The sequence below is a fragment of the Papio anubis genome, chromosome 1 (assembly GCF_008728515.1).
Source record: "Papio anubis isolate 15944 chromosome 1, Panubis1.0, whole genome shotgun sequence".
Lineage (NCBI taxonomy): Eukaryota > Metazoa > Chordata > Mammalia > Primates > Cercopithecidae > Papio > Papio anubis.
In genome coordinates, this window is record NC_044976.1 from 158,376,506 (window position 1) to 158,398,757 (window position 22,252).

Sequence of the window (22,252 nt, forward strand, 5' to 3'; positions counted from 1 at the left end):
TTTATTGTTTATTCAGTCAGTCTTGGATTCAAGCCTGACTGCCAGTTACAAGCACTGTGCCCATAGGTAATTTGCTTAACCTTCTGAGCCTGTTTCTTCATCTGTAGTCTAAAGGTAATAATGTCAACACTATGGAACTGCTCTGAGGAGGCCAGGCATGATGGCTCAAGCTTGTAATCCCAGCACTTTGGGAGGCCAAGGCAGGTGGATAGCATGAACTCAGGAGTTTAAGACCAGCCTGGGCAACATGATAAAATCCTGTCTCTATAAAGAATACAAAGATTAGCTGGGTGTGGTGGTGCATGCCTATAGTCCCAGCTATTCCGGGGGCTGAGGCAAGAGAATTGCTTGAACCCGGGAATTTGAGGCTGCAGTGAGTCAAGATCATGCCATTGTATGCCAGCCTGGGTGACAGAGTGAGACCTTGTCAGGGAAAGAGAAAAGAGGAGGGGAGAGAAGGGGAGAGGAGGGGAGGGGAGAGGAGAAGAGGGGAGAGGAGGGGAGAGGAGAGGAGAGGAGGGGAGGAGGGGAGAGGAGAGAAGAGGAGAGGAGAAGAGGGGAGAGGAGGAGAGGGAAGAGGACAGGAGAGGAGGGGAGAGGAGGGGAGGGGAGAGGAGGGGAGGAGGTGAGAGGAGAGAAGAGGAGAGGAGAGGAGGGGAGGGGAGTGCAGGAGAAGGGAGGGGAGGGAACTGGAGGGGAGGAGACGAGGGAGGGAAGAAGAGAGGGAGGGAAGGAAAGAAGGGAAGGATCACACATACACAGACGAGTGTATCATTTCAACTGGACTGGAAAGACTGGAACCAAAAATACTGTCTTGCCTTCTTGGGAAGAGTGTCCAGGGGGAAACCCATGACAGTGTCTCTGCACCAAGCTGGCTGGATTTGGGGACCTCGGTGAAGATGGAGAATGTGTAGCTGTTTCAGGTCTCAGGTAAGGAAATGGAGGCTTTGCCAAGATCTTGCCGTCCCCTCCTGGCCTTTGCCTGGGGAGGCAGTGCCGTCCATTTCATGGCAGGTAGACAGCGGAGGTAGACTCAGTACTACCTGGGCTTCTCATGTAGGGATTAGAGTCCAGGGTGGCCCAAGGTCCTTGGGGTGACTGACACTTTAGGCCCTGACCCTACCCTTTTCCCCCTGGAAAGAATGGAGGTTGGGAGCTTATGAAATGACCTCCTCCAGCCTGACCCAACAGAAGTGTCTGCCCTGCTCAGGAGGCCTTCTTCCTCCCTGGTCCCCTAACTGTTTACATGCTCTCAGAAAGGCAGGTGTCAGGAGGCAGCTGCTGCTTGTGGTTAACTCCCCCTAGATACAGGAGCACCAGCCTTCCCCACACCCACTGCCATTGGCTAACAGGAAGCCAAAACAGACTCCCTCTCTCCGCCCTCTGCCACCCCAGCCAGTAAATAGAGAGTACAGGAAACACCTGGAGGAGCAGGCAGCTGGCAAGGGAACAGTCTGCCCACGAAGAAAGGGTTTGCAAGGGAGTAGCTAGGCTGGGGAGGAGCTGGGGGAGGGGGGTTAGGCGCTTAATTGCACTTCTCACAGCACCCACCAGCTGCTGGGAACTAACAGCTGAGTTGCTGAAATGATCCATCCCCCTCTCAGTCCCCCACTAACACATACACAGTAAAGGGATCATCCCTCTCTAGCACCAGCTTGCCTTGAGCAAGGACAAGAGCAATCATACAAGACAGACTCTTCAGAAGGCTTTGCCTCCTCACCCTCAGCCAGAGCTTCTGAACCTCTGTGGACCATGTAAAAGTAAATCTGTGGTCCAGGCATGAAGACTGAATCATCAGTCTTCATCAGCCCACGTGATGTGAAAGCCCATGTAATGTGAAAGCTCATTCCAAAGATAAGTCTCCAGTTTTTTCCAAACTTACCTAGATCTCCATCTGTGTCTGCCTCGTTACTGCTTATGATTTCAGGTTGTTGAGGTTCAGAGTGGAACTGACCTCACCAAGATCGAATGAAGCCCTGCCATCAGCATCCACCCAAGAACGTGCTCACCAGTGTGTAGACCTTGTGCCGGGAACCACGTATGCAGGCTGGCTTAGCTTACAGAGCTCCTTCACTCCCTCTTAGGAGATTCCCAAATAGAGCACTTTTCCTTTTAGGTTTAGAGTGGGAGGATGGAGGGGTGGTGAGGAGGGGACACTTGCCGCATGGCTACCTGAGGACCATACTGTAGTTTGTTCAACCCGTATGTTTCATCCAGTAGTCAGTGTACTTAGGCCTGCTCTGTGCAGAGTGGTAGACAAGCACATGGAGGTGAAAAAGGAAATAGAAAACAGTGGTTCCTGCCATGGAGGTGTGAGTGACAACAGTTGGAGAGGGGAGAAGGGCTTGCAGAGCCATCAGACATCAACTCAAAGCAATGTGCTGCCGGCCCGGTGGCTCACGCCTGTAATCCCAGCACTTTGGGAGGCCAAGGCCACCAGATCACTTGAGGTCAGGAGTTTGAGACCAACCTGGCCATCGTGTGGAAGCCCTGTCTCTACTAAAAATACAAAGTTAGCCTGGTGTGGTGGCACGTGCCTGTAATCCCTGCTACTTGGGAGGCTGAGGCAGGAGAATGGCTTGAACCTGGGAGGTAGAGGTTGCAGTGAGCCGAGATCACACCACTGCACTCCAGCCTGGGTGAAGGAGTGAGATTCCATCACACACACACAAAGCAATGTGCTGTGTTTGCCATAAAAAGTGTGAACAGTAGTAAACTATGTGTGTACATCCTTAAGGGGTTCTGAAGTAAGAAATATGTCATAAAGATGTGAGCCATTTTAAACCATATGCATGAATGCTGGAAATCCCTGAGGTAAGAACATATATAGAGGACAAGTGGAATTATTCAGGGAAGGCATCCTGAAGAGGCAGTGGTAAAGGAAAACAGCATCGATGCTGGAGACAGGCGCACGTAGGTTTTAAACCCATTTCCACCACTTCCCTCTTCTAGTTACTGGTGTCTTGCTTTCTTCATCTGTGAATCTGAGGTCATAAGATCTCAGAGACTGCATTAGAGATACTGTGTGTAAGGCACCAGGCAGAGTCCCTGGCAATAGTGAGTGTTCAGCACACAGTAGTGCTCACATCCTAGAAGAAAGTGATTTGTGCCATGTCAATTGGCAGAGTACAGAAACTTGCAGATGTCGGCAGAGCTGCAAGGAAAGGTGAGCAGGAGACAATTTGGTAAGGGGTTCTGGGTGGTTGGGCTGCTGCACAAGGAGTTTGGGGTTGGAAAGACTGAAAGAGCCCTAGGATTCCCATCTTAGGGATATAGAATGGCAAAGAAAGTCAGCAGGAAGGGAATGGCATGATGAAAATAGAGTTTGCATGCTCGCTTCGGCAGCACATATACTAAAATTGGAACAATACGGAGATTAGCATGGCTCCTGCGCAAGGATGACACACAAATTTGTGAAGCATTCCATATTTTTATAAATTAAAAAAATTGGGGAAAAAAGAAAATAGAGTTTGTGTTGTCCTAGGATGATGGTCAGTCCGGTGGTAGGGCAAGGAGGGCAGGGGGCTGTTATATGAATGTTTAACAGAGGACGAGACCTGGGTTATGTGCTGGCAGGAAATAGAACAGAAGAAATAGATTTTTTTTTTTTTCTGTTCCATGTGGAAACGAAAATAGAATGGTAAGAGATCATTTAGCACAAGTGACTCATTTTACAGATGGGAAAACTGAGGCTCACGAAGGAGAAAAGGGGGTGCAATAATGTTATCTGCAGTCATTGTGGATTTTTCATGAGATGATTTATAAACTAAACACTTTCAAAGGAAGGAAGGAAGGAAGGAAACAAAACGCAAACTGAGGCTCAGAGTGCTAAAGGGACTTGTTCAAGATATCGAAGACTTCTATTACAAGTTATTGTCAGCCCTGAAGCTAGGCACCCTATTTCCTAACAGCTCCTACCCCAGTGCCATTTCCATCAGCCCCCAGTCAGCCTCCAAAGTAGAGATTGGGAAGGATTTCTTTGGGTAGAATCAGCGTTTAGTAGCTGTGGAATCCATTCTCCCTCTCCTGCCGCCGAGGCCAGAGTCCTTTCCTGGCGTCAGCCCAGGTTTCTTCTCTCCAGGTGGTTACCTTTTGGGTAAATCCACTTAGGGAGTTAATTGATAACGAAGGCTCTCCCACATTATGATTTAAAGTGTGAACAGCCACATCCAAGTGACATTTACATTTCACTGAGAGGTGCTTAAAGACCTAAAAGCCTGCAAGATTCAGAGGACAAGTTTTCTTAAGGTGCAATCACAGGTTCCTAGTGAGTCCCAGCTCAAAACAGGTAAATGGGCTTATTTTTTTTTCTTCCACCCCTAATCTAAATTCCTATCATCCACTAGCCTCCACTCTTGGCAACTTTGGCATTCGTTTGTTCAACCAGTATTCACTAGTACCTACTAAGTACCAGACACTGTTCAGGCAAGGTCTCTGGACTACATTCTGGCTATATATTCAGGGTTATAAAACTGAACATCATGGGAACTCAAGGGGAGGCCACATAGCCCAGTCTGTGAAGGGGAGATGTCACTGAAAAATGTGAACTTGAAAGTGTGAACAGTGAACAGTGAACACTGGGAAAGTGTGAACTTGAAAACGTGAGTGAACCTGGCTAAAGTAGGTGGATAGGAAGGGGACAGGGCATTCCTTGAGCAAAGGCCTGGAGGCTGCAGTCCCAAGCGCAAGTTTAATGGGTACCACCAGTTGAAAGTGGAGAGAGCTGCTTTTTGTCTAATTTTAGGGGTGAAGAGGCCCCTTGTGTGCCTTCATTTCTATCAGCAACATGCCAGAATGCTCCTTCCTAGAGATTGTGGCCGTAGGGACAACCTCCCACTGAGGTCCCCAACGCAGAGATTCACTCCTAGCTTGGGGAGTAGGGTTGAAAACCCCTATATCCCATTCCCAGGTGGCCCCAGGTACATCACAGGCCACAAGTTGGGAGCACACACAGATATGTACTTTAAAAAAACAGCATTTAACACTTTCAAAAAATTAGTTGCCATCATTAGAGTTTAGGGAGATGTCAAATAAACATCTACATTTCAGGCTGCTCTTGAAAATTACAATCTCTGAAATCACTGGCCTCATGACTGGCCTCTCATGATTGCAGTGGACTGGAGTTAAGGAACAGGGGCTCTTTTCAGACAAGGTTTGAGCTCACTCCTCAAGTTTACCCTGGCTTTTGTCCAGCCAGCCTCACTTATCTGCTGCCTGGTCCCACCCTCACTCCCGTGCCCATCAAATTTTAAATGGCCCTTCCCTGATGGTGATGTTAAGTAAAGCAGCTCTTGCTCCAAACTCACCCAGCTATTACCTCTTCTTATCTGATGTGCCCCAGGCAACCTCTGCAGTTTACTGGACAAGAGTTGAATCAAGGGTCATTCTTGTTTATAGGAATGAGGGTGGAGAATGGAAGAACCACTGGGAACAAAATGGCTTGGAGCTGCTGGGGCCCAGAGATCCAGGCTCACATCAGGAGAATGGATTGGCTGCATATCCTGGGCACACTCGTTTGTATAAGATCCTTATCCAGGGCCCTGGTAGCCTCTTAGACTGAGCTCAAACATTTTTCTTGCCAAAGAAGTGGTGTGGAGAGAAAGCCAGAGAGCTCAGGCTTGCCCTTCTCAGCTTCCCCATTTATTTCTCTTCTGGGAAGGGAGAACCTGTGGTGTACTCCACAGTTGGGCCGAGTGGAGGTAAGTAAAGCTGCTATTGGAAAACTTTCCCCACCCACTTTGTGTGTAAACGAGCACATAGCTCAGTTTGGTATTAATCCACAAGCAGACCAGTGGAGCCAATGGGTCAAAGTTGCCCTGTGGCCCACCAATGACGTCAGATGCCTTGCAAGGATACTGTACATTTCTACAAGAATGACAGAAGTCAGACATGAGTTCATTCAGTTATCAATCATTAATTCAGCAGGTACTTTTAGAGTCCCTACTATGGGCTACATATGACCCTAGAAAGGGCTTTTGGATTGTGCATATTTTCTTTGCCACAGCCTGGGCTGTGCATGTTTCGTTTTATTTTATTTTATTTTATTTTATTTATTTATTTATTTATTTATTTATTCATGTAGAGATGTGGTCTCACTATGTTGCCCAGGTTGGTCTCAAACTCCTGGGCTCAAGTGATCCACCTGCCATGGCCTCCCAAAATGTTGGGATTATAGGCATGAGTCACCATGCCTGGCCTGTGCATGTTTTTGTTTTGTTTTGTTTTAATTTTTCTTTTTACTTTTTTTTTTTTTTTTTTGAGATGGAGTCTTGCTCTGTTACCCAGGCTGGAGTGCAGTGGTACGATCTCAGCTCACCGCAACCTCCACCTTCCTGGGTTCAAGCAATTCTCCTGCCTCAGGCTCCTGAGTAGCTGGGATTATAGGCATGTGCCACCACGCCCGGCTAATTTTTGTATTTTTAGTAGAGACGGGGTTTCGCCATTTTGGCCAGGCTGGTCTCAAACTCCTGAGTTTGTGAGCCACCCTCTTCGGCATCCCAAAGTGCTGGGATTACAGGCCTGAGTCACCACGCCCAGCCCTGTGCATGTTTTTAAACAAAGGATTGAAAATCATCTTTGTAGGGAAGAGGCCACAGGCTGCTCCTCAGATGGTGTTATCTGTAGCCATTCTTTTTTTTTTTTTTTTGAGACGGAGTCTCGCTCTGTCGTCCAGGCTGGAGTGCACTGGGGCGGTCTCAGCTCACTGCAGCCTCCACCTCCCAGGTCCAAGTGATTCTCCTGCTTCAGCCTCCTGAGTAGCTGGGATTACAGGTGCATGCCACCATCCAGCTAATTTTTGTATTTTCAGTAGAGACGGGGTTTTACAGTATTGGTCAGGCTGGTCTCGACCTCCTGACCTCGTGAGCCGTCAGCCTCAGTCTCCCAAAGTGCTAGGATTACAGGCGTGAGCCACCGCACCCACTCAGCTGTAGCCATTCTTGAAGGTACTAGTAGGTGCTATGATTTTAATAATGATTTCCTTCTAGTTAGCAGTATGCCAGAGTGTTCTTCTTCATTTTAGTACCTTTCATTTTAGAACCCTCTTCAGAATCTTTAAGAAGATGTGAATTTCTATTTAGAGCAACTATTCTCAGGCTGGGCATGGTGGCTCACACCTGTAATCCTAGCACCTTGGGAGGCTGAGGTGGGTGGATTACTTGAGGTCAGGAGTTGGATTCCAGCCTGGCCAACATGGTGAAACCCCATCTCTACTTAAAATATAAAAATTAGCTGGGCATAGTTGCAGCACCTGTAATCCCAGCTATTCAGGAGGCTGAGGCAGGAGAATCTCTTTTCTTTTTTTTTTTTTTTTTTAGGTTTTTTATTATTATACTTTAAGTTCTAGGGTACATGTGCACAACGTGCAGGTTTGTTACATAGGTATACATGTGCCACGTTGGTTTGCTGCACCCATGAACTCATCTTTTACATTAGGTATTTCTCCTAAATGCTATCCCTCCCCCAGTCCCCCACCGCCCGACAGGCCCCAGTGTGTGTTGTTCCCCACCCTGTGTCCAAGTGATCTCGTTGTTCAATTCCCACCTATGAGTGAGAACATGTGGTGTTTGATTTTCTGTCCAAAAAAAACAAGTTTGCTGAGAATGATGGTTTCCAGCTTCATCCATGTCTCTGCAAAGGACATGAATTCATCCTTTTTTATGGCTGCATAGTATTCCATGATGTATATGTGCCACATTTTCTTAATCCAGTCTATCATTGATGGACATTTAGGTTGGTTCCAAGTCTTTGCTATTGTGAACGGTGCTGCAATAAACATACGTGTACATGTGTCTTTATAGTAGCAGGATTTATAATCCTTTGGATATATAACCAGTAATGGGATGGCTGGGTCAAATGGTATTTCTAGTTCTAGATCCTTGAGGAATTGCCACATTGTCTTCCACAACGGTTGAACTAATTTACACTCCCACCAATAGTGTAAAAGCATTCCTACTTCTCCACATCCTCTCCAGCATCTGTTGTTTCCTGACTTTTTAATGATCACCATTCGTGAGATGGTATCTCATTGTGGTTTTGGTTTGCATGTCTCTGATGACCAGTGATGATGAGCATTTTTTCATGTGTCCGTTGGCTGCATAAATGTCTTCTTTTGAGAAGTGTCTGTTCATATCCTTTGCCCGCTTTTTAATGGGGTTGATTTTTTCTTGCAAATTTGTTTAAGTTCTTTGTAGATTCTGGATATTAGCCCTTTGTCAGATGGGTAGATTGCAAAACTCTTCTCCCATTCTGTAGGTTGCCTGTTCACTCTGATGGTAGTTTCTTTCACTGTGCAGAAGCTCTTTAGTTTAATTAGATCCCATTTGTCAAGTTTGGCTTTTGTTGCCATTGCTTTTGGTGTTTTAGTCATGAAGTCCTTGCCCACGTGAGGCAGGAGAATCTCTTGAACCAAGGTGGCAGAGGTTGCAGTGACTGGAGATCATTCCATTGCACTCCAGCCTGGGCAACAAGAATGAAACTCTGTTTCAAAAAAAAAAAGAAAGAACAAGTATTCTCTTTTTGTTGAGTACTTAAGTGTGCCAGGACAATTATAAGTAGCTTATGGATCTCATTTAATCTTCGTAACAACATTTTGAAGTGGGTTATATTCGAGGAAATTGAGGCCTGGTTGAAGTCACTAGCCACCAGGTTGCACAGTGGATAGGTGGGTGGTGCAGCTGAGATTAAACCTCCCTAGGCAGCCTAACACCAGAGCCTGAGCTCCTAACCTCTTTGTAGTACTGCTTCACGGGGTTTGCAAACTGAAACCTTATCAGGCAAGAGTCTGACCCAAGCAAAAAGTTATTAATTACTGTACTTCCCAGCCCAAATTACCTTTCAGTTCAACTAACTGATAGTAATGACAATAATGATGCTAATTTGCCCCCCAGTGATTGGCAGTATAACGGGAAGGGATGATTTAGAATCAAAAGCTGAAAAAGACTGGGTGAGAACCGTAATCCCAGCAGTTTGGGAAGCTGAGACAGGAGGATTGCTTGAGGCCAGGAGTTTGAGACTGGCCCGGGCAATATAGCAAGACCCCATCTCTAAAAAAAAATAACAAAAAATTAGCCCACACCTGTAGTCCCAGCTACTCGGGAAGCTGAGGCAGGGGTATCACCTGAGACTAGAAGATGGAGGATGCAGTGAGCTGTGATCATACCACTGTACTCCAGCCTGGGCAACAGAGTGAAACCTTGTCTCAATAAATAAATAAATAAATAAATAGCCAAAGAAAAGAACATAGGTCATTTAATCCAAAGCTCTAATTTTTTTTTTTTTTTAGACGGAGTATGACTCTGTTGCCCAGGCTGGATTGAGTACAGTGGTGCAATCTCGGCTCACTGCAACCTCGGCCTCCCAGGTTCAAGCAATTCTCCTGCCTCAGCCTCCTGAGTAGCTGAGACTACAGGCACACGCCACCACACCTGACTAATTTTTGTATTTAGAGTAGAGATGGGGTTTCGCCATGTTGGCCAGGCTGGTCTTGAACTCTTAGCCTCAAGTGATCCATCCGCCTCGGCCTCCCAAACTGCTGGGATTACAGTCATGAGCCACTGCACCCAGCCAACCCCCTAATTTTTTAGACAGAAAAGCTGAGGAACTTGTCCAAACTCACACAGCTAGGTAGGAAGTACCAGGACCACAACCCATACATTCTTCCTCCCAGTCCAGAACTCTTTCTGTTGCACCAATCTTTGTTGGGCCAGGACACCTGAGTCCTCACCTTCCTTACCAAAGGCTCCTTACAGGAGTCAGGCCTACAGAAGTGGGTTTCTTCCTCCTGGGACTTGTTTGTTGCAGCACCAAGGACTCCCCCACCCAGAACTCCTTATCAGGATCCAGGGTGGGCTCTTAATCTGCAGTGTGCAGAGCCTTGTCTGCACTCTCTGGGGAGGTGCATTATCATTCAAAAACAGCTGACTGACCACAGATCTCCCAAGCTGGCACTGCTTACCAAGTGGAGAAGATGGAAGCAGAACAGACCAACCAGTGCCTAGTCCCTGAACACATGAAAGCCACGAACTGCAACTCTTCAAGCAATTTCAGGCCAGAGCCCCTGTACCCCCAGGTAGCCAAGGGGTGTGCTCCAGTTTTACTGAAATTGGTTCATATCTAAAAAGAAAACACATTGCTTGATCACAGAATGCTCTCACGTAAATTGAGGAACTGCTAGTTTAGCAAGAGCCGAGACTGGCCCCAAGGCGAATCTGCCGTGCTGTGGCTCCCCTGACTTGAAGACACAGAAGTGGGTGAAGGGTCCTCTCAGTCTCCAACCTTCCCTGAATTTCAGGCTTTCCACTAAACAAGGAAGTATTCTTCATGAGCAAGGCTTTTTAGGAATCAGGAAGATAGATGCCGACTTTGTAGCAAACGCTCAAAAGAGGGTGGGCAAAAATCTCTCAACACTAACCCTGTCCTTACATCCAAAAAAGTAGGTCCTCTCAAGCAAGTGTCTAAGACATTTATTTCAGAAGCTACAAATAAAAGTGGGACTACTACTTTCAATTAACAACCCCTTGATACAATGAATTTAACCAAATTCTATTTATGATACAGATGACCTGGCCTCCCCTAACCCCATCCCTGGCTCCCCTACCCTCCTCACTCAATACAGGCGTAGCACACACAGTCTCCCTGGGCTACCTCCAACATAGCACACCTAGAGAAAACTATATGTTTGTTGATAAAGGTCATGGAGGTATGAAATGAAGTTGGGGGAGTTGTCATTTTATATGAAGCAACATGTGTAAAATTTAGTTTAAATACAGGTCACCGCCCGGTGCAGTGACTCACATCTGTAATCCCAGCACTTTGGGAGGCCAAAGCGGGCAGATCACCTCAGATCAGGAGTTCGAGACCATCCTGGCTAACATGGTGAAACCCTGTCTCTTATACTAAAAGTACAAAAATTAGCCAGGCATGGTGGCGGGCACCTGTAATCCCAGCTACTCCAGAGGCTGAGGCAGGACAATCGCTTGAACCCGGAAGGCGGAGGTTGCAGTGAGCCGAGATCGTACCACTGCACTCCAGCCTAGGCGACAAGAGCGAGCGAGACTCCATCTCAAATAAATAAATAAACAAATAAATAAATAAATACAGCTCACCTACAGCCAAGAAAAAACTAGACCACGTCGGGAATGTACTTGCCCTCAGTGGGAAACTCTGGGCTTGTGTCAAAAATCTCATGGAAAGAACTCAAAAGTCAGGGAGGATAAAAACTGTTATTTCCTTGCATGTAGCCAAAGGGAGTTATAAATTGGTCACAAACTTTTGGCTCTCACTCCAGTGTTTGCTGTCAGAAGTAGCTGCTCTTTGGCTAACCTGCAGCATTGGCATTCAGCTCCAGTGCATAGATCCTGAGGACTAGCTGCTCTTGTCTAACAAGACAAGTATGGTGGGTAGCAAATGGCAGCCCCAGAGATGACAAGAGCACCTTTACTGGGAATTGCCAACAATCCTGCCTTAGCCTGGGAAGGAGTTCATTACCTGCTGCTTACCAAACCCTGATTATTGAGACAGGCTCTGTCTTAATCATTTTTAATATGTTCAGTGCCTAGCACTTACTGACAATACATGCTTGCTAAATGAATGAATGAATGAATGAATGAAATGAAGGACTATCAAAAACAAAAAAACAAGATGCATAAGATGGAGATCTGACTAGACTAGGGAATGTTCAGACTAGAACCCTGTTACTTCTAGCATCTTCACAGGGAAATTAGAATCCTCATTAAAGATGGAAGTAGGCTGGGCATGGTGGCTCACGCCTGTAATCCCAGCACTTTGGGAGGCGAAGACAGGGGGACCACTTGAGCTCAGGAGTTTGAGACCAGCCTGGGCAACATGGCAAAACCCCGTCCCTGCAAAAATTACAAAAATCAGCCAGGTGTGGTGGCACATGCCTGCAGTCTCAGCTACTCAAGAGGCAGAGGTGGGAGAATTATCTGAGCCCAGGAGGCAGAGGTTGCAATGAGCTGAGACTGCACCACTGCACTCCAGCCTGAGCGACAGAACGAGACCCTGTCTCAAAAACAAAACAAAAACAAAAAATAAACACACACACACACACACACACGAAAAAAAAAAAAACAAAACAAAACAGGGAAGTAACGAGCTACTTTCCAGGGAAGAGGGGATGCTTGGAAATGGCCCAGCCATACAACCAGATTTTTCTTTTATGCCACCCACATGCTGTAGATTGAGTGCAACTGAGGAGAAATACTATTAAACGCAAAGAAAGGATTTGGATCTGAAAGGGAAACGCAAATGTACAATGTGAGAATTTTATCTTCTCTACGCCACACAAGTTTATCCTGCTACATTTTTATTAAAGTAACAAAAAGGTGTACATTTGTCCATAAGCTGTACATTCTTCCATATAAAAACACTATCATACAATTAGTAACCTTTGTCTTTTCTGTCAGAATAGCTTACAAACATACTACTACTATTTATTTTTACTTAATAGGAGAGACAGGCCTGCTCAACAGTCCAGCTCGGGGGTTTTGTTGTTTTTAAAGTGAACATCATCAAGAATAGAAGAGAGACAAGATTAAGCATGAGACCATGGGGCTGCTTCTAAAAAGGCAGGGACCTGTTTGCAGACAAGATGCAAGAACACAGCCTGCAGTGATTCACAGCTTTGTTTCAACCCACAAGCCAGAGAATTAGCTCTTGGGTCTGTGGGCCCAAAGTGAACTTTAAAGCAATAAAGACTGGAAGCAGGGTCTGGGAAGGCAATACAAAATGTGGAGAGTTGAAAAGGAGGCAGAGCTGGCAGGAATGGGTAGGGAGAGTGTTTGGTAAATAGCACCTTTGAGTCAAAATTGAGCAGTTAAGAAATCCAGGAAAGGGGACTGGCTGTGGGGAGGGGAACTTGGGGGTAGAGGAAGTGGGGGAAGATTCCTCACTAAGGGGCAACAGCAGGAGGGTGGCCATCCTGGCCAAATGCCCTAGCCCTGTCCTTCTTCAGGTGATTCGGTTTGGGAAACTTGAGGTCTTTTGAGGACCCCTCATCCATGTCACTGAGAAATTGAAGGAAGGGAGTTTCTTCCCAGTGTAGCTTTCCACTTTTCTCCAACCCACAACAGTAAATATTGCACAAGTCTACGACAAATTTGGATTGTACTGAGAGAGACAGCAACCTTTCCCACAGATGCTCTGAGCACCAGGGAGAAAAAACAGTGCCCAAGGTTTGGCTTTTATTTAGTGTCGGCCCTGCAAGAATACCAAGTAGTCTTGCAGAACATGGGGCACTCTCCCATTCAGCCAAGGAATACATGCAAGGCTGACCAGCCAGCCATCATCCCAAGGAGAGCAGGAGAGATGGTTCCCTAAGCCCACCAGGGCATCAGGAGGTTCTGAGAGCCAGTTTTCCTCCAGACCCTCCTGGGACCCAGGGGGCATATTGCACAGTAACTGAGAACTCTTGTCCTAGAAAATAGGGTAGCTCCATGGCCCGACCGGAAGGGAAGAGGGAGGAGAGGGTGAGAGGAGAGTTGTGCTTTTGAAAAGAAGGCAGTAATAGAGGACCTGGAGTTCCCTGTAGCTTTTGAGCCACCTCTCAAAGGGATCATGGCAGCAGCAACAAGACTTCCATGTGGTTCCAAAAAGAAGAGTTTGGCCAAAAAACATCCCCAGTGGATACTCTTTGGGTCCCAAAATTCCATTGCAAATCACTCCCAAATTATTTGCCACACATACACACAAAGCAGCACTAGCAAAGCAAAGGTTTTGTGCAGAGTTCCCTTCCATCCTAACCCCAGTAACTTCCAGTTCCCTCCTCCCCCCTCAGAAAACAAAACAAAACAAAACAAAAACCCCCAAAGCTTTAGATTCCTGGCTGGAAAGCAACATCTATAGGCCCCTGAGGGTAGAATTAGAAACAAGTCATGATTTCAAGAAAAGCTGCTTAGGACAGTAGGAATCAGGAGAGGCCTTTTCACTCTCTGCCCAGGACCTCATTAGAAAATTAAAAGAAATATAAAGTATAATTAAAAAGAAAAAGGAAAAAAAAAAGATAACATAGTATTATTTAAGTCCAGGCATGAATGCCCCTGAGTAATAGAGGAGCCAGGGATGCAGGTGTCTGGCTGGGGGAGACAGAGAGTTCTGAACTTGGCCTCTCTTCCTCCCCCAGGGCAAATCCCAACCTCTCTGTTCACAGTTGCTAATCTTGCTCGCTCCCTCTCCCATCTTCCTGGGGCGCTAGCCAAACGTCTCCCACTTCACCTTGGCTAGGTCTACCCCCTAACAGCTCCCCCTCCTATAGGCAGACACTGGCTCACAGACTCAAGCACACACAACAGTTCTCTCCAAAGGCACCTGGGGAGGCCACTTCCAAGCAGCTCCCTTGAAGGATTTTTTTTCTTAAAAAAAATCTTTTGGTTTTTTTCCTCCTCTTTTCTTAAAAAAAAAAATAATATATATATAAATAGCTCTTCATTTAAAAATACAGTTCCCCAGGTTGAGGTATGTGGTGGCCTGTTGTCACGGCAGCATGAGCACGGCGGCGCCCAGGGCGGGGGCGGAGGGGTCTAGCTGGAGACCGCCATCACATAGTTCTTGGAGGGGCTGCTCCGGCCCAGCAGCACTTGGTTCTTGCAGGTGAGGAGCCCACAGGAGGCGGCCACTGGGGCCTCCTCGTACAAGACGCAGATGGAGCCGTCCTCCCCAATACGGTAGGACACCTCATAGGGGTCCACCCACAGGGTCAGCTCGCTGGGCAGCAGCTGGTGCAGCTGGGGCTGGCTGAGTCCGATCTGGCTGGCCACCCTGCTGATGATGGGGTCCATCTTGTGGTTGATGCGAATGCAGCGGTAGCCGGAGCCCTTGGACGGCTTTTCAGGAAACCAGTGGTGTTTGTAGTGCTCTGTGGAGACAGGACGGGGGGAGATGCCCTGGTTAGAGCAGCTGGGCCATGGATACTACCACAGAGCAGGGAGGAGGGTCAAGGAACAGGAGAGGAAGGGGCCCTTTAAGTAAGGGAGGTGGATTCCTCTGAGTTCCAGGACCCTCTTGCCACTTAGCAGAGAAAATTTTATGGAAGCGGGAGAGATCTGCTTTCCTGCTTCCAGAACGCGTGTGTGAGTGTGTGTGTGTATGTTGGGAGGGGATTCCAGAGCTCTGGGGTACTCTCCAGTGGCCAGTGTATTGCTTTTGGCACACCCCCAGTTTCAGGAGGGAAGGGTGTGACTGGGGCTGGCATGTCCAGGCAGGGCCTCTGGAGACCTGTGAGCTGAAGTTTCAGGGCCAGGAAGGCTGCCAACATTGTTGGGTCCACAGCAAGTAATTGGGCCTCCCACCCTGTGTTCCCTCTGCTTCCTTCAGAAGAGTCAGGGAACCTTCCTTAGCAGTGCCCAAGGGAGTGAAAACTGGGTTGTTTTGATGAAACATCTGTTTTTCTCAGAAGGCAGGGTCTGTGTGGGTGCGTTCCGAGATGGCTATCGCTTCCCCAAACTGACAGCAACCAGCTAGAAACAGCTGGGAGAGAGGTCTCTCCCCAGCCAGCGAGCGGGCTGCTTATCTCTTCACCTCCCAACTCGAAGGCCAGCAGGGCAGGGTCACCAGCTACCAGGCTCTCCTCCCTACCACAATAGGTGGCAGATGGCTAAGGGGAACCAAAGAGAACACAAAGGGGGCCCAAATTCCAACTTGAAGCGAGTCAGCAACCAGTGGACTGCCCCAGGCACAGCGCACCCCGACCGGCAGGAAGAACGGCACTGGGACTCCGAGTTGTTGAAAAGACTCGACTGCACCTTCTTCCCTCATCGGGACCCCTCGGCCGACCGGGCGGCCCGCAACAACATCCATCGAGGGTCTTAAGATCTCGAGGGTCCAGCGAGGGAGACGAGCCCGTAATGAGACCGGGGCATAAGCTGGGGACTCGGGCTGGCACTCCAGGACCAGGGTTTGCGCCTCCGAGAGCGTGGAGGGGCGCGCCTCATCAGAACAGCCACGGCCCGAGACCCGATCACAGGGCTGGGGTGGAGGACCCAGGAAACTAGGGACTGCGGGCCGCCCCGGGGGTCGGAGGAGGGCCACCGAGTCCCAAAGCTGCTCCGGTGGGTGACCCTGCCGCAGGAGTAAAGGAAAGACGGCCCTGGCAGGGAGGGGGCCGACCCCCGGTGGCGCCAGGCCCCTCGGCACGCGCTCACCTGTGAGTGCCTCCTGGAGCGCCCCGCTGAAGACCTTAAGCCGCTGCTCGCTCACGCAGCCCCGGGTCCTCAGGAGGCTGGAGAGGAAGCCTACGGCGGCGGCGATCTCCGGGAGCATGTCGGTTCCCTTCCCGTGGCTCATGTCGCGCGCGGCTCGGGCTCAGTGAGAGGTCTCGGGTGGGAAGTACGGGTCCACAAGCCAGCGCTGCCCTGGCCGCTGCTCGGGCTCTGCCCGGACTTTCCCCGGGCCGCCTTTTTCAGGAGGTCCAGGGAGGTGGGGACAACCGGTGGCGGCGCTCATTGGCCGCGGCCAGCGGATGGGGGCGGGGCTCGGGCCCGCCCCGCCCCTCCCCGCCCCGCCCAGCGCTCCGGCGCTCTTCCCCGCCCCCGCCACCCCAGCCCCCGCCCTCGCAGCCTTGGCGGCGCTGAGGTCATCGCTCGCTGACGTCAGTGCTAGGAACCTGCGCCCGGCTGAGCTGAGCGAGACGAGAGGAGAAAGCGAGGCTCGGGGAGGAGGCTGAGAGCTCTGGAGGAGGGAGGCGGCTCCCGAGTACTCCGCGCCGGGCTGGCCCCGGCCTCGCCTCTCCTCCCATTTTTAAGGCTCGGGTTAGAGGCCACCTCCTCCGAGAAGCCTTCGGTGACACCACCAGAAGGCTTCCCAGAACCGTTCCCAGGTGGTTCCCCTTTCGGATTCCCACAGCATTTTCCAACCATACACGGTCAGAACCACTCACCAGGACGTGTTGTCACCATTTTACCTCTTTGCCTCGTCTCTTAACTAGATGAAATGGGTTCCTCTTGGCTCTTTGGAAGGGGAGGCTGTCTTCTGCTTATTTCCGTAGTAATCCCACCTCCCACAACAAGTTCCGTTCTGCAGCAATGCCTTTTCTCTTGCTGAGAAACATTCAAGTCTAAGTTTTATGGTGGATAGGGGTAGGGGGTGTGTTGCAAGACTTTTGTCTTCTTAACTTATTTTTCTAGTTCTCACTTTCCTTAAGTGCTAATTTTTTTGAATTAGTAGTCTGCTCTCAACTGTACATATTTTTCCGTCCACTCCCTCCTTCCCCAGCCGTCTTCCTTCCTTATTGTGGATTGGACCTTCTCGAGAAAGAATCCGGCCTCAGTCTCCCTCTTCCACACTCAGGGACCGCCACCATCACAGGCACTCGGTGGATGTCTTCCGAATGGGGATAACTTCTACCCAACACCCCGAAGCCTGGCCCAGGGTCTGGCATACAGATGCCCAGTGTTTGTAAGGTGACTCAAACCCAATGGCCTCTGTAAATTCCTATTTTCCTTGAACTCTGAGCCCTCTGACCACCTTCTGGAAGCAGTGTCCCTGTCCTTTTTCCTTATGCCCCAGGCTTCTCCACTCCGCTGCCTGGCTGTGCTGGCCCTGGATCCCTTCCTGCCCCGTTCCCCACACTATGTCTCCTCAGTCCTCCTCCCTTTTCTCTAGGCTGCCTTTCCTTGGAGAGGTCCTATGCATGCAGTCTGTCTTGATGTTTACTGTTTTACAGTGACTTTTCTCATCTGCACAGTCTGTCCTCCTGTCTTTCCATCCTGCTCCTGTTCCCACCAGCTCTGTCCTCTCCCTCAGATGTCCAGCCACCACCTCAATGTGAGCGGAAGCCCATTTCTTCTCCAAAGCTAGCTCCCTCTTGATCTCCATTTCTGTCAGCCATACCATCATTTCCCAGTCACTCTGTACAGAAAGGTCAGCCTCTCCTTGTACTTTGCTCCCCAGATCCAGTCCCCAAATCGGTTGCTTCTTTCTGTCTAGATGGTTGCAGTGGATTCCATCCAGTCCCATCCCCAGGCCACCCTTCCCACTGTTAGTGGAGTTCCCTTGGTAAAATACTTCATTCCCTAGCTCTTTTCTTGATCAGGTCATTCCGAAACATCCCCTCCCCGATTGGTCTACTAATTCAAGTCCAGACTCCTTTGCCTAATGTTTAAGACCCTTCATAATTTAGCCCCATCTACCTTTTTAGGTTTCTGCTACTTTGTGTTCCAGGGTCACTCTTCTCACTGCCCTCTAAGTATCACAGCGAATCTACAGCCTGGATCCCTCAACAGCTTGCCCATGATCCCCATCTCTGCCCTGTAACGTGGTCCCCATTCCATGCATGCCTGAACATGCATGACCTTGCTGCTCCGTGGCTCATGTCCTTATCTCCTGCATACATCATTGTCTCTACCACACCCCACCCCCACCTCAATCTCTCACACTACTGAAGGTACAGTGTAATCTTGGTCTTCCACCTTGAAAGCCTATGCTGACCATTCTCTCGAGGCTGGGCATTCACTGGGCATTCACATTCTATCATTTGGCATTGTTAGTGATCTTTTTAGAGACTCAACCACAGTTTGCAAGTTACTTGAAAACAGGTTATTATGCTCACATGTCCCACATTTCTGGGACAATTCAGAATTCAAATATGCTGCTCTACTGCTTCATATAACAAATCAAAACGACCCCAAATACTAATATTTTGGCATTAAACGTATCTCTTAGACGGTCTCTTTCACTGGCTTCTCCCCAAACGCTGGATCAGGCCAGATGAGGCCATTACTTCTCCTCACTGAGGGGAAAGAATTATTTGTTACAGGAAACAGGGCTGACCCTGGAAACAAGTTAACTTAAAGATATACCAAACCATACAGACCAGGTGTCAGCAAGGCCAGAACTGACCAAGGTCAACCACTAAGGAAGTCAGGGAAATAGGTCAAGATATAGACAGCTATATAGGGTCATTCAGCACCTAAATCTGAAAACGCCGACCATCTTCCTGGGTATGTCTGTGACAGGGGTGAGTCGTAGGAGATGCCTAACATCTCTTGCAACTGCACTGCTGAAAAAAATACTGTGGTAGCCCCTCACCTGTTTTTTGCTTTAGAAAATAGAATTCTGTCCTTATGTAGATTTTTCTGTCACTCACCAGGCCACACAGTGAATTCTCAAGAGAACCAGGACTGGGACCAAATTTTCTGACTTCAAGTATGGGACCTTTTCATTAGACTGTGGTGCCCTTCTGCTGCTGTTGCATGGGCCGCCGTCCGACAGAGCTGTCATTGCAGATGATGTAGTGAATGGGACAGGAGCCGGGAGGCTGGAACCCTTTGTCTCCACCGTTACCTGGGGTGTGTCTTGGCCTCCTCATTGGTGATTAGTTTGTGAACTTTGTGTAGGGCAGAGATGATCCATAAATACCAGAAGGCAGTGCCCCCGCTTTCTCCTCTTTTCTTTTTCTTTTTTTTTTCTTTTTTTTTTTTTTTTCGAGATGGGATCTCGCTCTGTCATCAGGCTGGAGTGCAGTGGCCTGATCTCAGCTCACTGCAACCTCCGCCTCCCGGGTTCAAGCAATTCTCCTGCCTTAGCCTCCCGAGTAGCTGGGACTACAAGCATGTGCCACCATGCCCAGCTATTTTTGTATTTTTAGTAGAGGTGGGGTTTTATCATATTGGCCAGGATGATCTCGATCTCTTGACCTCGTGATCCACCCACCTCGGCTTCCCAAAGTGCTGGGATTACAGGTGTGAGCCATCGTGCCCAGACTCTCCTCTTTTCTTTCTATACACAAGCCTAGGGAGAGGAAGCTTAATTTATCTCACATTCAAAGTTCCCAAGTCAATATACAGCGTAGCTGGGTGTGGTGGCTCATGCCTGTAATCCCAGGACGTTGGGAGGCTGAGGCAGACTGATCATTTGAGGACAGGAGTTTGAGACCAGCCTGGCCAACATGGCGAAACCCAGTCTCTGCTAAAAATAAGTAATAATAATAATAATAATAATAAATTAGCTGGGTGTGGTGGCGGGCGCTGGTAAAGCCTACCCCAGAGGCTCAGGCAGCAGAATCAGTTGAACCCGGGAGGCAGAGTTTGCAGTGAGCCGAGATCACGACACTGCACTCCATCCTGGGCAACAGAGTGAGAATCCATCTCAAAACATAAAAAATAATTAATTAAAAATATACATATGCATACGGTGTAATTGTACTCAACTCTGGATTTAGGTTCTCAACAATTTCTGAACAAATACATTATAGTAGTCCCAATTGTTTTTGAAATTTCCTGAAACTGCTCTTAAATTGCTAGGACTAGAATCCTTAGAAGCTCTAAAAGTCAAGCTGTCACCCCTGCTTTTTTTTTTTGCATGTTGCCTGTTGCTTCCCATTCCTTGGTATAATCAAGGTGCTGTTTGAGCAGCAAGATAAGGAGAATGGGTCGCCTCTCCCTCCCTACCTGTCCTTCCTGCTTCTCTTTCTCCATTCCTGCCCTTCCTCCTCCTCCTCTTCCTCCTCATTCTTCTCTCCCTCCCTCCACTCCCACCCAAGGGTCTTGGGTTGAATTTTGAACTTTAAATGTTGACATGTGCTGACCAGTGACTTCACCCACTGAAGAGGGGGAATGGGGTGGTAGAAGTGAGGGTGGACTTCATTTATGCCTCATCTGGACCAGAACTTCTGTCCCATTTGACCTCAGATCTATTGATTCCTCTAGTCCTGGTTGCTCACCTCGCCCACTTGCATGGCCCACCTGTGTGACCCACTCAGGAGTGACCCACCTGCTCTCTTCAGACCATATTCCCATTCAGAAGTGGGTCCCACTCCTCAGGCCTCTGTGCTGGCCCTGTTTGTGGGGTTAGCATGCAGCCCTGCTCTCCATTTCCAGCTCAGAAGCAACTGGATCTTTGTAAGTAATTTCTGTCTTTCCCAGAGCCCTGTTGGGCCTGTGGGGACTTGGCTTGGTTGCCTCAATTTTCTGAGCACAGGTAGAAACCTGAGGTTGAGTGAGGCAGGCAGAGGCTGGACTGAGATATTCTAGGAGGATAACATCAGGTCATTTCTACACCATGCAGAGTGTATTTTTTGTTGGTCTGTATGTGTGTCAGTGTGGTTAGGGAGTTATTAGTATATATATTTGAGTGAGCATACATACTTAGATTGCACTTGGGCTCTGATGTGTGTGGGTAGCAGGGGATATGGATATGTGTTCGCTATGTTAATAAGCACATACAATGGTATCTGTTGAAGAAGGACGTCTTGTGAAATGTTATGATAGAGTGTACATTTTGGTGGAGTATGTCTGAGTATAGCTGGTGCAAATACTAATTTGATCTTTCCTCTTAACAGACCTCATTGGTGACAACTTGACTGTGCTGACCAGAGCTGATAAGAAACATCACCCGGGGAAGACCAGCTGCCTCTTCCTCACTTCCTAATCAGGGTGGAGATACTGCTAAATATATCACAACTCTTTGCAAGCATCATTGGGTAACGATCAGGACATCTTTGGGGGTTCCCTATCAGTTTCTCACAAAGTTGAACCTTTCAAGGTCAGTTCTAGGCCAGCCAGTCTGGGAGTCATTCTTTAGAATCAGAAGAGAATTTAAGAAGAGGAGAAAATGACATTGTCTCTAAAACCTGCTAATGAGAACTACAGGAAGGTAGCTATTTTTAATATTTCTGGTTTGAACCCCTTCCTCCACCCCAGAATGAACTGAGAGTAGGGACAGAAATAGATAATGCAAAGATGATTAGGGTTGAGGGTAAGCAGAAAACTACCCATCTAGACTGAAGGAAGGCTTGCTAACACATCAGTAAGCAAACAGCTTTCTAATCTGCAGGTAACAAGTTTCACATCCCTGAGGACACTTTTTGAGATGGGACTTTGTTGTTTTTTGTTTTTTTGAGACGGAGTCTTGCTCTGTCACCCAGGCTGGAATGCCGTGGTGCGGTCTTGGCTCACTGCAACTTCTGCCTTCCGGGTTCAAACGATTCTCCTGTCTCCGGCCTCCCAAGTAGCTGGGATTACAGATGCACACCACCACCCCAGCTAATTTTGTTGTTGTTGTTGTATTTTTAGTAGAGACAGGGTTTCATCATGTTGGTCAGGCAGGTCTTGAACTCCTGACCTTGTGATCTGCCCTCCTTGGCCTCCCAAAGTGCTAGGATTACAGGCGTGAGCCACCGCGCCCAGCCTGGGGCTTTTTGAGACCCTACTGAAGGCTGAAGAAGAGTGTGGAAGCTAAAGAGTAACCCATTCCACCACTTGTTCTGAAGATAGAAGAAGCAAAAAAAGATTAAATTGTA

General features: G+C 48.4%; 1 protein-coding gene, 1 long non-coding RNA gene and 1 other non-coding gene across 3 annotated transcripts; 2 read left to right on the plus strand and 1 right to left on the minus strand.

Moving 5' to 3' along the window:
• The first annotated feature begins 2,589 nt into the window (after positions 1–2,589).
• LOC116270824 lies at positions 2,590–21,423 on the plus strand. Its single transcript, XR_004179119.1, has 2 exons — positions 2,590–3,166; positions 21,293–21,423. It is a non-coding gene; the product is annotated as an uncharacterized LOC116270824 (long non-coding RNA).
• On the plus strand, positions 3,330–3,433 carry LOC116271962. Its single transcript, XR_004180695.1, has one exon. It is a non-coding gene; the product is annotated as a U6 spliceosomal RNA (small nuclear RNA).
• BTG2 (BTG anti-proliferation factor 2) lies at positions 12,309–16,421 on the minus strand. Its single transcript, XM_003893271.3, has 2 exons — positions 16,158–16,421; positions 12,309–14,872 (listed from the first exon to the last, which is right to left on the minus strand). The coding sequence occupies exons 1-2, from the start codon at positions 16,297–16,299 to the stop codon at positions 14,538–14,540; spliced, it is 477 nt and encodes a 158-aa protein (XP_003893320.1). The 5' UTR covers positions 16,300–16,421; the 3' UTR covers positions 12,309–14,537.
• Positions 21,424–22,252: the final 829 nt, after the last annotated feature.